This window comes from Nyctibius grandis, chromosome 20 (assembly GCF_013368605.1).
Source record: "Nyctibius grandis isolate bNycGra1 chromosome 20, bNycGra1.pri, whole genome shotgun sequence".
Classification (NCBI taxonomy): Eukaryota; Metazoa; Chordata; class Aves; order Nyctibiiformes; family Nyctibiidae; genus Nyctibius; species Nyctibius grandis.
The window spans coordinates 4,833,942-4,850,266 of NC_090677.1; the positions used below are offsets into that span (position 1 = coordinate 4,833,942).

At 42.9% G+C, this 16,325-nt stretch overlaps 1 protein-coding gene across 2 annotated transcripts; it reads right to left on the reverse strand.

Annotated features, from left to right (window-relative positions):
• Positions 1–1,405: 1,405 nt before the first annotated feature.
• On the reverse strand, positions 1,406–16,071 carry KIFBP (kinesin family binding protein). Of its 2 annotated transcripts, XM_068416711.1 has the most exons (8): positions 15,724–16,071; positions 12,865–12,963; positions 8,967–9,046; positions 8,672–8,855; positions 7,437–7,521; positions 5,926–5,955; positions 4,912–5,021; positions 1,406–4,197 (listed from the first exon to the last, which is right to left on the reverse strand). In XM_068416711.1, the coding sequence occupies exons 1-8, from the start codon at positions 16,069–16,071 to the stop codon at positions 3,319–3,321; spliced, it is 1,815 nt and encodes a 604-aa protein (XP_068272812.1). In that variant the 3' UTR covers positions 1,406–3,318. The 2 variants fall into 2 exon arrangements, with proteins under 2 accessions (XP_068272812.1, XP_068272813.1); XM_068416712.1 differs by lacking the exon at positions 5,926–5,955.
• Positions 16,072–16,325: the final 254 nt, after the last annotated feature.

Sequence of the window (16,325 nt, forward strand, 5' to 3'; positions counted from 1 at the left end):
CCAATCCTTGCTCTAAAGAATTTGCTCAAAGGCCCTCAAGGGTGGAATATTGAAGTATACAAGAAAAAAAAACCACTCCATCTATTGCCTTGTTCTGCTCGCATACGAAGCTAAAAGTTAATAGAAAAAAATTAACTGTCAAATTATGAGTTCATGGTAAAAGTGCACACTGGCTTTAACTGAAATCATAGACAAAAATAATGCACAGTACGGCCTGCTGAGAACTGTTTCACTGTGAACCTGTGGGCCGCCCCTACCTTCAGGCCATGGGAAAAAACAAATTAAAGATAGAACAGCAGAAAGAAGCTCCCAGGGGCTGACTAGACAATTATTTAGTAAAACAGAAACAGCGCACATATGCACGTGCACACACTCTGTCCCTTATTCTATATGCATGCAGGTAGCTGGTCTAGTTTTGAGTTTTGCTGCCTCTCGTTTCCAGACGCCATGTGGTGGCCGATTTGTTTGTGGTTAGAAGTCTCCTGCAGAGAATCTGCAAGCTAGAGATTTTTACCACACACGTACAACGTACACACTTTCTTGCTTGCGCGTGCTTCCCCCTCACACCCTCCAAGCTAACGTCGTTTTTTTCCCCGTCTTGTTTTCCAGAAGAATCCAGTTGTTTAACTGCTCTCCTTCAATGCCCTCTCTTGCTGTAAACATCTTCCCCTGAACTCTCCCCATATCCCCTGCCGTCTCTGACCGTAATATCTTTTAATGCACAGTTGGACAATGTGCTCAGCTGACATTTTATCTAAAACAGGTCCTGGTTCATCGTCCTTCTACAGACACCAGGAACACAGAGACCACCTCTGTGCACGTTTTGGGTTAGAAATGCAGCCTGGTTTTCCACAAGGAGTAAATAGGTGGCTGAATTAGAACAAGGCAAAGGTAACAGGTTGTGTAAGAGCAGGAACGTTGCCAGTCAGCAGGTCCTTCATGACAATCAGGACAGCTTTAATAGGGAAGTCAGCAATCGATGGCACACAGGCAGATTTCGAATAGCCCCTCAGCAGCTCTGGGATCTGCAGCAACTTCAGAGAGGTCCCTACTTGCAGCTCCTGCTCAGGCAGCACCTGGGCTCCCTGACCAGCACAAGGTAAGAAGCCTTCCACAGCACCCCAGGCCTTTAAGCAGTATTTGGCAACTGTTTGGAGCACTAGAGCACAGCACCTCTACCCTGTGAATTCTCTACGGTGTATTAAGAGCAGGGCATCTCCTCCCACAACAAGCAAGAAAGTTTGCTGCTTTCTTGCTCTCAGTTCTGGCACTTCCATTGCTCTCATGTTTTTACTGAAGACACTCCTGTGGAAAGACTTTCACAACTATTTATTTTGGCCAAAGTTATAACATATATCATATCTCAGCAAGACACAAGGAAACAGAATTCTAAGGACTCTGAAAAAACATTTAGCCAAGCTAGTCCATTTATTGAGCCTCTATCAACTAGGTTTTGATTAACAGGGGTGAAAAAGAAAATACTGAGCAACATACAAAATAAATACTGAAAATAACATAAAGTTCCCTTCATACAGATAGAGTTTTCTGGGGACAAAGGGGAGAAGAGTTAAAATATGTTCTACTTGGAAGAACATGCCTCAGGTTTCTTAGAAAAATTTTCCCAGAGAAACAGATTCTCTTAAAAGAAACAATTTTCAGACAGCACTACACTTAGAAACTGAACCATATGCCGAAGGAAAAACCCGTAAGGGAGAAAAGGTTTATATTTACATACAGGACAAAGAATACAAAGCATTAGCTGGACACTTACTTCACATTTAAAGTTTATACCATTAGTGTGGGTGAGCTACAGGACTGGCGAGCTCTGAGTTTCTCACAAAGTCAGCCTCACCTCCATCCCCGGAAAGGTGATGGAACAACTTGTCCTTGGTGCTGTCTCTAGGCACATCAAGGACAGGGGGATCATTAGGGGCACTCAACATGGCTTCACCAAGGGGAAGTCATGCTTAACCAACTTGATAGCCTTTTATGAGGTCGTAACCCGGTGGATAGATGATGGTAAAGCTGTGGATGTGGTCTGTCTTGATTTCAGTAAAGCGTTTGACACGGTCTCCCACAGCATCCTCGCAGCTAAAGAGAGGAAGCGTGGTCTGGATGATCGGGTAGTGAGGTGGATTGTGAACTGGCTGAAGGAAAGAAGCCAGAGAGTGGTGGTCAGTGGGACAGAGTCCAGTTGGAGGCCTGTGTCTAGCGGAGTCCCGCAAGGGTCAGTACTGGGACCAGTTCTATTCAATATATTCATTAATGACTTGGATGAGGGAATAGAGTGCACTGGCAGCAAGTTCGCTGATGACACCAAACTGGGAGGAGTGGCTGACACACCGGAAAGCTGCGCAGCCATTCAGAGAGACCTGGACAGGCTGGAGACTTGGGCGGGGAGAAATTTAATGAAATATAACAAGGGCAAGTGTAGAGTCCTGCATCTGGGCAAGAACAACCCCGGGCATGACTACAAGTTGGGGACAGACCTGTTGCAGAGCAGCGTAGGGGAAAGGGACCTGGGGGTCCTAGTGGACAACAGGATGACCATGAGCCAGCAGTGTGCCCTTGTGGCCAAGAAGGCCAATGGCATCCTGGGGTGTATTAGAAGGGGTGTGGTCAGCAGGTCGAGAGAGGTTCTCCTCCCCCTCTACTCTGCCCTGGTGAGGCCGCATCTGGAATATTGTGTCCAGTTCTGGGCCCCTCAGTTCAAGGAGGACAGGGAACTGCTGGAGAGAGTCCAGCGCAGAGCCATGAAGATGATTAAGGGAGTGGAACATCTCCCTTATGAGGAGAGGCTGAGGGAGCTGGGTCTCTTTAGCTTAGAGAAGAGGAGACTGAGGGGTGACCTCATTAATGTTATAAATATGTAAAGGGCAAGTGTCATGAGGATGGAGCCAGGCTCTTCTCAGTGACATCCCTTGACAGGACAAGGGGCAATGGGTGCAAGCTGGAGCACAGGAGGTTCCACATAAATATGAGGAAAAACTTCTTTACGGTGAGGGTGACCGAACACTGGAACAGGCTGCCCAGAGAGGTTGTGGAGTCTCCTTCTCTGGAGACATTCAAAACCCCCCTGGACGCGTTCCTGTGTGATATGGTCTAGGTAATCCTGCTCCGGCAGGGGGATTGGACTGGATGATCTTTCGAGGTCCCTTCCAATCCCTAACATTCTGTGATTCTGTGACTACTGCAGGCTCTAAGAGGACGGCTGAACTGTGGGCACCTTAGTTCTCCCAATCAGTACGGAAGCTGCGTGACAGCACTGGTGTTGACAGATATAATTTTAATAGTGCACGTTTCCTTCAAGGCAAGTATTTATATGAACAGACACAGTTTTGCTCTCAGCCTCTCCATTCTTGTTGGAAGAAGACCCACCATCTCCTTACTGAGTTCTAGTTCGGTTTCAATGGCATGGACAGCATCTGGGTGCTTCTCACAATAGTCTACCAGGAATGTGTAATATTCCAATGATGTCTGCATATTCTCCAGTTGCTTTTTGCTATCCGAAGTAATAAGCTTCCCATACAGCCGTGCAATATGAAATTTAGCCACCATTGCAGGGCGAAGAACATCTTCCTGGAGCACTTTAGGAAACACCTTATCTGGGTTCCTCAAAGAATCTAAGAAGAGTTCATAATATTTGATCGCTAACTGAGCCAGAGAATTAATTTTTTTAATTGTGTGGGAGTCTAGCTCCTCTAATCTGTTACCAATAGCTACTTTTAAATCCATCATCTCATAATAGGTGTCGGCTAGTTCAAACTGCAGCTGCCGACTAATCAACAGATAGAACTGCGGATTCAAGCCTGCATACAGAGGCTCCAGCATGTCTACTCTACGCTTGTGCATTTTGCAACGTCTCTCATAGTCTTCTTCAAAGAAAGCAAGTACCTTAAACAAAGCACTGTGATCCTGAACAATTTCAATATGGTCAGTAACATAACCATCAACCTGAAAGAACTCTTTTGCTTCCTGAACATAGTTCTGACCAACTAGGAAGATTTCTCTGGCTTCTTGAAAATCTAAAGGATACACACTGCTCACTTTCTCTTCCATGGCTAAGACAGAGTCGCATATATCACTCGTCCCAAACAGGACAGCTTTTTTCCTGCCTTTCTCTTTTTCATCCTCCTCTTTTTCCCTTTGGGCTTTAAGTTCCAGCTGCCTGTCTGGATCCAGTTCTCCTATGTTATCCTGAAATGACAAAGCATACTAATTAACAATGCAGGTGGCTTACGAAGAGTGACTTACACCGAATCATTTTAATTACAAGTTACCTTTGAAATACAAACTAGTTAGCATAAAGATGGAAGAGAAGACATGTTGGCGTATTAGACCTTATGTTCAGAAAATATCATGTCTCTCTTCAGTAAAACATAAGACTAAGACAATTTAGTCTCCCTATCCTATGTGACAATATAGCCAAAACAATAAACACAAAGCCCAAAGGCCCCGCTTCTGCAAAGCATTTCAGCAAATGCTGAGTTTTAAACATTCAAATTAATGATTACATGAATGAAATGAACACTTGGCTTGAATGAATGACAACACCAGCACACAAAACTGTTACATATTAACATGCTCTTACTAGCAATTAAATAAGTAGTGATCTGCCAAATCAAGCGGCAAGAAAATGCAGCAGGGAGGAGAGACATTGGTGAAGTTGCTGTACAAGCAGTGCCCTGATGACACTACAGAGCTGATCTCCTATCTGTGCTTATCCCTAACTGCTGCATTAAAGTCAAAGCATACTATGGAACACCTACTGTCACAAGCATCTATTGTTATTGTTCCTTGGGCAACTGTTTATCATTTGCTACCAACTATGAATCGATTCCTGTTACAAACATCAAAATAGACTTTGCTTGTTGTTCAACACTGACAGCTACCGAACAGATTTTCTGTTACCTCAAGCAGTTTCCGAGCACTTTGCAGGAGATTCAGGCAATACTTAATCCAGTATCTTGCAATTTTAGCTTTTTTCTGCCGAAGGGCCTCTTGGTCTTGCTCAGTTTCATCTATTGAATGGACATAAACACATAAAAGCCTTAAGAGAAGTCAAGCACTCCAGCAAGAACCTCAAATGTTACAAGAAAAGAATACGTTACTTGTATTTAATTAATTTTTCCTCATTTTTAGACAGAAATTATGTTCTCTGTGTTAGTTTATATAATAATTTTGTAAACTGCCATTATGGTAGAAGCCCATATTAACATGGATTTGTCATGCTTGAATTCTTCCGAAAAAACAGATCATAACGTGTATTTTAGAAGACCTTTGATCTTGGAGGTGTTTTACTGGAAAAGATTTTCCTGTCTCTCTGTAACAAGAGAAAGAAACCTGGATAATTTGTTTTCTGATAGGCAGCTGCCTGCCCAGTAAGTGTTTCTGAGGATGATTAGGGGATCTGCATTGCAATGGGCCCCAGACTTACCAAAAAAGGCAAGAAAAGTAGGGGAAACTGCCTCTGGTTCATCTACCTGGTACCAACATAAGATTTATTAGCTCTACAACTTCTGTATTTTTCTCCCCACAGTCTCCCCACTGTTACAAGCAGCAGCACTGCTGATGTCTCAAGATAAGGTTTTCAGAAATCAAATGGATTTCAAAGCGATCTCCTTTCCCAGTCTGTAGGCAGAAGGCAGTGAGTTAGCTGAGCGAGGGGACGCTAGCATTCCTGTTCACCACATAAAAAGCCAACTTCAGACTCAGATCCACTGTGTTCATTATCCTCCATTAGAGCCAATCAAGTTGTTCTTATTAAGGAAATAAGAACTGTTGCTCATCTAAGAAAAGGCACTTTTACTAAATGTCTCTGTGTTTGTTTATATTCCGATTAATGTGATAAAATGGGGGCTTGAGAGTGGCCAAAGCTGACTGTGTATTAGTCCTTCTGTAAGTTAGAACTTTCTGCATAATGACCTTCAAGTCCACAGCCCAGCTCTCTGGACCCTGAAAAGGAAGGGAAAATAGGATAAACGTTTACTCCGTTGGAACAAACACAAATATCACTACTCCCGTTTGGTGTAGGCGGAAGCCAAGATAGAGGTTAGTTGACTTGACCAAAATTCACACAGGAAATCTATAAAGTATAATTAAAAATAGGACTCTCATCTACCACTTCCAGTCTTGCACCTGAATTTGAGACCATAGCTGACTGCATGTTTCTACACACCTACCGAAAACATAACCTCATTTTTCAGCTCAAGTATTGTATTAATGAACCCTGACAACTGTGCAGCCAGGTAGCTACGGAAGCCCATAAACACGGATTCAGACCTCCTGAGTATTTCGTAATATACTGTTTTCAAACAGCATAACAGATTAGCATAACCTGACTCCTGGCAGCCCTGTTTCCCTGAAACTAAAAGCTTTTGGTCATCATCCTCAAAGTACTTAAATAGTAAGAAAGGCAACTGCACAGAGTTCTATATTTTTTGAGCTAAGAGAAACACTAAAAGCAACTAAATTAATGTACTGTCACTGAGCTTCAATTAAACAAAACTCAGTTGTGTCTATTCAGGTTATATTTTAACCTGAAATAACATCAGTGGATTAAAGAGCTTGTGCTCTAAACAGCTCAAACCATTAGAAGTTCACCAATATATTCACTGTTCAAAGTCAGTTACGAACCCACAAAGGGTCTACCCTGAGTACTTGCTCACTCGCTACGAGTTAAAGCTCTATTGATTTGAAGATTTCAGTTGCTCAAGACACAGAATGTAAAAGGCTGGGCTGTAGATAAGCAAAGACCAAGCCTGAAACAGAGGATTCATGTTGAGTACTGACACTATCATGTAACCACAGCTCCTTAACGTTGTGGTCAGTTCTCTAAAAGTTTCTTTTATTGATCTTTGCACCGAACCACAAAGTTGTTCCTTTGCATCAATACCCAAAACAACAAGGAGGGGAGCTACAACTCCAAAAATAGCTGTTAGTGAGGCTGCAGCATCCAGCAAAAGACAATACAAGTAACTCCTGGATTTGGGGTTTTTTTAAGAGCTGCAGTTTCCCTCCCTCTTTTAAAACTATTCCCAAGAAGCATCTGGTTTGCTTCATTGAATCATTGACCTCTGCTCACGGAGAAGCAAAGGTAAGGTGCACCATAAACACATGGACAAGGACAAATGGGTGAACAGAGACATTGCCACTGCTGAAATGAGTGTTGTTTTAAATTTCACTTTTATTCTGGCATGCTTTCTGAAACACCAGCAAGAACCACTTGAGTTTTTCCTCACAGGGTTTACGCATAGCCAACCTTAGGCTGTAGTAGCAGCTCTTCAGAAACATTCCACTTTATTGTTAATTAAAAAGATTTTAGAAAATTAACACTGGGATAAGTTTGGTACATCCTGCTAGACTTCATTTCTAACACCATGTATCAATGCTGCTTAATTCACAACATTTTATTCAAAGCTTTTATATGAACTTACTGTCTTCAGCAGATGGCACCTGTCCAGCTTGGCTAAAGATGACACTGGCCGCCGCTAAACAGTGTCGGGACTCCATAAAGCATTGCTGAGAGAAACAGAAATGGCAGTGTTTATCACTGGTAGCAGCAGCCCAAGCACTGCTTCCAGCTTGGCTAAACCCCTCGCCTCCGATAGTAAAAGGGAAATGACAGAACCGAGAGGCTCTGGAGCACGTTCCCCTGGACACCGGAAGAAAACACACAGTTTTTCCACGTCTGCTACTGAATACAGTATTTTCTAACCAACCATTTTCTCTCTACCACAGCCACAAGAGCGAGCCTTGCTTTTAACATTAGATACGTACACTGTGAACATTTTCACTGTTCTGATCTATGCTACTATCGCTTCCTTGCGGTGCAGGAAGTGATGTCTTGTGGTAACGATTGTATCACGGGGTGTTAGTCAGAATGAGCTGGACACAGAAGTCAACATTATGAGTCAGATTTAGATTCCTTTCCTCCTAGTTGGCAATGCGTTGTTTAATGATTAGTGCTATCAATGCATCAAAGAGACGTGGAAGTTACAAGTTACTATTGAAACTAGCATTAGCTGTCTTAGGGATGGCAGAAGTTTTTTAAGCATCAGAGAAGAGCATCTGAATAGTCTGGAATATAGAAATTCCTAAATAAAACTGAAGCATTTCCTAACATAGTGGATTATTTAGAGTCACCACAGAGGTGTGGAAGCAAACAGCCACCATCTTACATGTTGGCTTTAATGTTCACATAGGCTCAAATAAGTCTTAAGCACATGCTAAAGTACAAAGGACAATAATTTACAGGAAACATACAATGTGCAACACCTCAGTCCTAAGATATTTTTAGTTTTAAATTCTGTATTGTAAAAGAACAATATGATTGTAAGAAACAATTTAAAATTAAGTGATTGCTTAAGTTTTACTTACAAGCATCATGTCGCATCACTGCTAAGACTTCATCAACTACAGAGCTTTTCTAACGTCTACACCCCTGCTCATTTTTCCCACTGCCATCACAACACCGTGAGAACGCAAAGCCACCGTATCCTCTTCAGAAAAAACTAGCAGATGTTTCATGTCAGAAGACAACTTGTGCTTTTACAGGAGAACATTTTTAATTCAACATGGTACCCTTTCTCAAACAGTTGTTTAAACAATTGTCTTACTTGATAGTTAGATTTATGATATAATTACAGCAGAAAAACATTTGGTATATTACCTTAGAGAGATAGTACTGTGACAAAGTAGCAGCATTGAGTGCCCAGTCTACTGGGCAGTAGCCACAATACTCAAGCTGTCGTTTAAGAGTAGTATGGCAATACTGAGCAGACTTCTCAATCATCCCCAGGTGTTGGTAGACTTGTGCCAGGTAGTATAGAGTATGCGTATAGGCTTTCTCAAATCTGGAAAAAACAACAGTCTCTTTAGATTTCTTCTTCTTTTTTTTCCTTCCTAAATACACACTCACAAATTTAAAAAGTAATAATAATCTCAGGATGCTGTTACGCACCCACCTTTTGGATCTTTCTTGATCTGTGAGTTTTTCTTCTTCTGCCATGAAATGTTCACTGGGATCCAGGGGAGGATTCCCATCCTGCAAGAGTACATTATATATTTATTCAGTAAACTACATTTCTCTTACTTTGTAACATAGCGCTCCCTCTTCTGGCTGCAGGTGATTTATGATCTTTCAATCCCAAACTCAATGAAACTTCACATAATGTATCTACACCTATCTCAGTGTCACATCTCTGGAGCAGTTCCACAAAACTCAGGAGATTTAGAGGATGAAAGCCACAATTCCACACGGAATTACAAGGTTTGCAACTTCTGCTCACATGCTTTAAGGTAACATATGCTGTCTGCACCAGAAATACCCAACCTGGATCCTACAGGACTATAATCAGGTGTCCTTAGTTTGTACAATAATATAATGGTTTTTAAAGCATCAACTTAATACTAAGCATGCCTTCAAGTGTGAAATATTCGTTTGCCCAGCTGCACTAGTCAGTAACAAGAAAACATCCTGCAGGAAGTACTGCAAAGAACATTATGTGCAGAATGTTCAGCAGACCTGCTGTAAAAACTGTGCTTGCCACTGTGAAATGACTCCCTTTATTCACAAGCTGGTAAGATTATTTACTCAAATATATGGATGAGACAACAGGCAATGTCTCTGCAGGATGAAGCTGCTAAACCTTGATATAAGGCACAACCTACATGCAAGTTATTAATGATGTGAACTACTTCATTTAGAAGTGCTTTTTTGGTTTTTAAATCATGAGTTCTGTCAGAATCCTTATACAGAGACAGATCTCGTGACACATACAAGAGTTTATTTTCCTTGATCAAGAATGGAAAGTAAGATATTGCTGTGCATACAGAAGTAACTCTGATTTTAAACTTATTTTTGTGCATTCTGTGACATCAGTTTCCAAGATGAACGCAGAACGGTGACAACTACACAGCTCTCAGCAGTGCTCTGTTCAACCTTTCCTTAGAACAACTGGCAATAAAGTTAGTCAGCGTAACTGGCAAACCCAACAGATGCACATTGCTTATAGCAAAGTTTCATTAGTCCGTGCTTAACTAATTTCCTTTGTAATTGTGAATAAGTTCAGATGCCAATTCCAACACACTTCAAATGAAGATGTCTTTCTTAAAGGTGGCTTTTTACCATTACACAGTGCATCCTGAAGGGTGTTCAACACGTCTGCTAGCAGCAGAGCCCAGTTCGGGATGTAATTTTCCTAGCCCTTCCCTAAACCCATTCATATCTTAGACCAAGAGAAAGTAAGGCAATAAAGAAGCAGCAGCCCAGAGAAATACTTTTCATAAGATAATAGTGACTCAAGCAGGGACAGGAGCAACAGCAGAGAATGCATTAAGGGAAGAAAACATATTCTCATGTTAGCATTTCTTCTCATTAAAAAAAATGAAAGGATTTGTTTGCTTTTAATGGATTTTTTTATTCATCTTCAAGGATGAAAATACGGGTCTGAAACAGACAGTGACAAATAAATGTTTGACTAGAGAGGTATAAATTTATATATGACCTTTTAATCTCTAGGGTTTTCTGTTTATACCTCATGAGTTTCCAAGTTGTGAATTTATAACCCTCCATCTTGTTTTCTTTAGAGATACAAAGGCTCACAACCCTACAAAGGCTCCCAAACCTTCCAACAAGATTTGCAGTACATTCTGGCAAGACCAGAGCTGATATTCCTGCAAAGAAAGCAACTGACATGCCACAGTAAGCTAGACCCTTGTCTCCTTCCTGTAGCTACAGATTGATCCTCAGATATCAAGCCTTGTGCCTTTAATCATCCCGAGGAAGAGCTCTGCAACCCTCCTCTTCCAGGTGGACTTCATTAGCTCCAGCTCTGGCCCATAGAGTTTAGCACCCTCAGATTTTCACTGCACTGCATTAAACAATCAAACAGCTTTCCTAATAGCAAGATGTTGTTACAACGACTAGTTAGTTTTTGAAAATAATTTAAAAATAGATGTGAAATCAAAGCGTTCAGGAGCAGAAAGTAAAAGAATCTTAACTCTACCAAAACAATTTTTTTCTTCTAATTGCCTTGTTTATGCTCTAGTTGCTCTGGGGAGGGGGCAGGGGGGGAACAACCCCACACAATTTGGAAGTTAACGAGATCCAGTTAGTAAACAACTAAATCCATCAGTTCAGGAAAATGCCTCAACCACCAACAGTCTACCAAAGATTCCCAGACAGGAAGGCTTCCTGATAGTCTAAAAATGGGGAACATTAAGAAAAGCATCATTCAGAAATTCTAAAAACGTGAATATAAATGTTGACGTAGTTGTACAAATCCTAAAGATCAAACACCACTGCAAGGTACTCGAGTTCTCTTTATAAACCATAAAGCAGCCAGACAAGCTCCCTCATCCCCTGCTTTTCTTTTTTTTTAATTCTTTGCAGATTATGTCAAATACAGTTCAGTCTTTTCGGACAAACATCACACAAGCCAATAAAGTTACCACAGAAACAGTCTTTTGGTGTAGTTGCTTTAAAAGAAAAAAAAAAAAAAAAAGTCTTTAGACATAGATATATTTGACTATATAATGCCCTAAAATACAAGTGGCAAATAAAACAATGTTGGGGAAAAAAATGTGACAAGTGATCTGATGTGGACTTATTGACAGTCACGTATACATACCCTAGACAGGCAGCAAAGCCCCAGGAGGAATATTCACTAGCCATTACCAACAACAAATGCAGATAACTAACAAAAATTAACCCTTTCAGAAAAGCCCACAGTAAAAACGTGAAGCATTTGGCAGCATTGTTTAATCCACTGAAATATACAGCAGTACCGGTACAATTCCATAATCACTGGAGCAAGTGCCAGGGTCTTTTAGAGGCAACATGGAAGCCAACAGTATCATGCTTGGCTGGGTATAAATATCTAAGCTGAACATCAGGAATTAATTAGACAGAGGGTCTGGAGAGAGAGAGATGTAGTATCTCTAGTCAGACCAGCTGATCCAGAGGGCAGAAAATAAACAGACAAGCTTTTCAGCACAAGTGGGTTTGCCTTTTTTTTTCCCCAGATCCACTACCTCTCCTATCACTGTAGGCCAGCATGGCTAGAAAGGTGGTAACACAGCAGGAAGTAATGGATAAAGATTAACCCATTCTAAAATCTCCACAAGAATAATCCATGCCATAAATGAAGATCATGTAAACCCTCAACTGCAATTTCATTAAACTAAGTTCTGTCCAATCTTTATAGCTGACCTGAGACACAGACACTGCTCCTTTAAGGCCACAAATGTGTTTCGCTCACTCACAAACTGTCCCTGAGGCAAGTCAGTGTAGGAAGAGCTTTGCAAAGAGCTCAAAAATAGCACAAGGGAGTCTTTGTTGATACAGAGCAGAATCCACAACTCAAAAGGTTGTTTAATATGCATGAGAGGTTTAGCTGTTTATAAGAGTGTCCTCTTGGATATGGAACTAAACCACTTGTCTCTACACAGTACTGTCAGGTCAGAGCAAACCATGCAAAGATGACAGTTTTGTTTCCTTTTCCCACTGGAAGCAACGGACTGACATTTTACAGCATTTCCAATACAAGATTAAGAACAGTCTTAATTAAAAGCCAAATTCCACCTGGCTTCAACTTTGGATTATCATTTCAAAGAGCTTTCAAAAAAGTAACATTATTTTTGAGCAAAATTATTTTCCTGAATAAGTCCACTTTGAAACTAGGAAGCGATCCTCTAATTTGCCTCTTCCTATGCAGTACAAATCATAACACTTCAAAAGTATCCCAGCAGCCAGTATCAAGCTCAGAAACTCAAATGCCACCGTCTGTTTTTTCAAAGATTACTAAAATGATAAGTGGCACGTCAAAGTACGACCTGCCACAGCATCAATAAACACAGTACCTCTTTCATGTATTGATTATACAAGGCCTCTGCAGATTCCAAGTAAGTTTGCGCAGTTTCAATTTCATCCCTTTCAGACCACAGGATACCGAGGTTGTTCTGAAGGTAAAAGGAAAAACAAAACAGTTATTTTCCCATTATGTTCCATTTACATGACACATTTTCTCCAAACAATTTATCAGTCTTCATCCTGATATATATATAGATGTCCTAAGACAATGGATATTAAAAAGCAATAATTGTGCCCACTCATTTTTTCACAAGTCGCTCAAGAAGAAAAGTTCTCACGCAGCAGCACACACACACAAGTCACCCAACAAACTGCAGTATTCTCTCTTTACTCTGCTAAATTAGGACTGGTGTGTTCAAATAACAAGCTGCTTCCACACAGTACATTCTGCACCTGATTCATGCAGCTTTTACATCACATACAAATATCATTAAAAGAGCCAAGGAATTAGAAACCTGGCATCAAGACTCTGCAGAAGAATTTAACAGGAATTTAATTCTGCCTTCAAATTTAAATTATGTCAGTGTACATAGTAACTTGCTACTGCATCTGTGAACCCACCTTTTGCAAAAAAGTACCTCTAATTTTTATTAATAAAGATAAAAGCATTAATAACAATCCATGTCTGATGTGCTAATTTAATTCCTAGGCAGCGTTGTTATAAAATCCAACAGGGCCAAAAAAAAAAACTTTAAAAGTTTGAATGTGTAATTGTGTGCCAGCCCTATGTCCCTTTTAATGCAATTTATTTTATTATTTTCATAAGAAAGCACCACATAGCATCATGTTTATGAACAGAAATACTTTGCCCGCAGCCAAGCAGCGGAACGGACCAAATTTAACTAGACAGAAACTGTCACACACGTCCTTATGCAGAAGCTCAGAAATTAGAAGTAGGGCTACAGAAACAGGCCCAGCAGGAAAAAGAATGCTCCTTCTTTCAAAAGAGAAGTCAGTCATGATAACATACTCTATACGACCTAGAACATGCCAAAGGAGAAGTATGGCCACCATTGACAATTATTCCTTTTATATCAGAATTTTTTTTAATTAAATACTCAAATCTTACAGCCCTGGGGGTGGAAAGCTGAGGGCACGCTCATTTATCATCACTGCTCTCAGCTGCGTGCCTGATAGTAGGCTTGTCTTCTGTTGGACCACAGCACTTCACAGGTGTAACACAGAAATTTTACCCTGCCGTTTCCAAAAGGCCCTAAAACAGGAAAGTCCACGCAAAGGACAGCATCTGTCCCATCAAGCACTGCTTTCCAACACACCAGCTCAAAAGCACAGTGGAATCGCTGGCCCTCAGCCCCAAAAGCAACAATTCCCCAGGAATACCCATTGGGAAGATGTTATCTTATTTTGGTTGGCTTCTGAAGCAATCTCCAGTCTTATAATGGGTAACAGATTTGTAGTGGTGTACCCAAACCGTCACACTGAAGGACAAGAAGCAGATGTAACCTCACAAATTCAGATGACTGAGATAATTTAACCAACGTAAGACAAGTCACTGTTTAACTAGCGCCCTTCCACGTGAACACACAATTCCTAGACAGTTTTACAATGTTTGACAGGGAAGCACCACCGGGCCTTCTCTAACTAGAGCAGTCACTTTTGACAGAGACTTCTAAATAACTGCTCTATTTAACGTAAATTCTAGAGATAGATACGTAACTATACATCAGCTGCCACGATGGAGCGGCTGAGCAAAGACCCAGCCCTCTTGTGAATCTTCATATGACAAGTACTAATTTTGTTAACAGTATCACTTTCTTTGGTATAAAGAGGCGGATATTATTACTTCTAGCTCTACAAAACTATTTACTTACCCGGAATAAAATATAATAGATTTATATATAACAGGCGAGGCTGAGAAGCAACCACGTGACAACTTTTGAAAACACTTTACCTTTTCAGGATACTGTATAAATAAAGGCACCCCTCAACTTTACTTTGACAACAAATGACAGTTAAGGAATCACAAATCAGCTCTGGGCACATTGAGGTCTTCTACTCATTTATTGTTGCTCAGTTCTTGTAAGTTCTGTCTCAGTCTATCCTATGGCTGTAGCGAGTCCAGAGGAGGGCAACAAAGCTGGTGAAGGGTCTAGAGGGTATGTCCCATGAAGACCGTCTGGGGAAACTGGGATTGTTTAGCCTGAAGAAGAGGAGGCTCAGGGGAGACCTTATTGCAGCCTACAACTACCTGAAGGGAGGTTGTAGCAGGGTGGGGGTCAGCCTCTTCTCCCAGGCAACTAGCAACAGGACCAGAGGACACAGCCTCAAGCTTCGCCAGGGGAGGTTCAGGTTGGACATTAGGAAGCATTTCTTCTCAGAAAGGGTCAATACACATTGGAATGGGCTGCCCAGGGAGGTGGTGGAGTCACCATCTCTGGAGGGGTTTAAGAAAAGACTGGACATGGCACTTAGTGCCATGCTCTAGTTGCCATGGCGGTGTCAGGGCAACGGTTGGACTCAATGATCCCAGAGGTCTCTTCCAACCTGGTTGATTCTGTAATTCTGTGCAGAGTGCACTGCTCTGTCAACACCCAGTTTCCATTAAGAGAACACGGACGCTCTTCATGCCCAGAGGCATCAGCAGCAAGCTTGAGAGAGAACAGCATCCCTCCACAGCCCTCACCTGCCAGTTATTTCCTCCAGCATGAAATAAACGCCCACAGCCCTGACGTTTATTACTATTAAAGAAGCCATACCCATCCGGGGGATCGAAGTGGCCCCATCCAAGCCCACCCCGGCCTCCCAGGAGCCCTCAGAGCCTCTCGCCACACCTCACAGCCCCGCACCACAGACCCCCCCCCGCTTCGGCCCTCGCACCCCCAGCCCACCTGGGCCTGGATGTAGAGGGAGACGCAGTCCGGGGAGAGGCGGTGGGGCTCGAGGAGCTGCGTGCAGCGCTGCAGGTGCTCCTCGCCGGCCGACAGCTCCTCCGTGTGGGTGTGGTTGACGCCCAGCTCGTACTCCAGCACGGCCCGCCGCACGGCCAGCACCCGCGCCTCGCCGCCCTCCTCCGCGGCGCTCAGCAGCTGCTTCACCTCCTGCAGCAGCGCCCGGGCGCTGTACTTGGAGCGGTAGGGCTCGGTCTCCGGGTCCTTGCGCGACTCCACGGCCGACAGCGTCCAGGCGGTGCGGAACTTCTCGCACACCGCCGCCCACCCGCCTCCCGCCGCCGCCATCTTCCCTCCCTCCCTCCCTTCGCCGGCCGCCCCACGTCACACACGCGCGCACCCCCTGACGCGCAACGGCCGATCACCGCCGCGCGGCGGCCCCGCCCCCTCCTCCTCCCGCCCCGCCCGCGCCCCCGCCCCGCCGCCACGGCCGGGAGCGGCCCCCGGCGCCGTGCGGGCTCCGCCGGGGTCCCCCGGGCTGCCCTCCCGTGCCGTGTCTGAGGGCAAACGGTGCCAAGCGTGCGGAGCCAGCGGACGGCGAC

Coding starts and splice junctions, on each gene's coding strand:
- KIFBP (XM_068416711.1), bottom strand. CDS start 16,071: ATGGCGGCGGCGGGAGGCGGGTGGGCGGCGGTGTGCGAGAAGTTCCGC. Junction 12,964..15,723: donor CCCTCTACATCCAGGCCCAG/GTGGGCTGGGGG, acceptor TTTTACCTTCAG/AACAACCTCGGTATCCTGTG. Junction 9,047..12,864: donor ATAATCAATACATGAAAGAG/GTACTGTGTTTA, acceptor GTACTCTTGCAG/GATGGGAATCCTCCCCTGGA.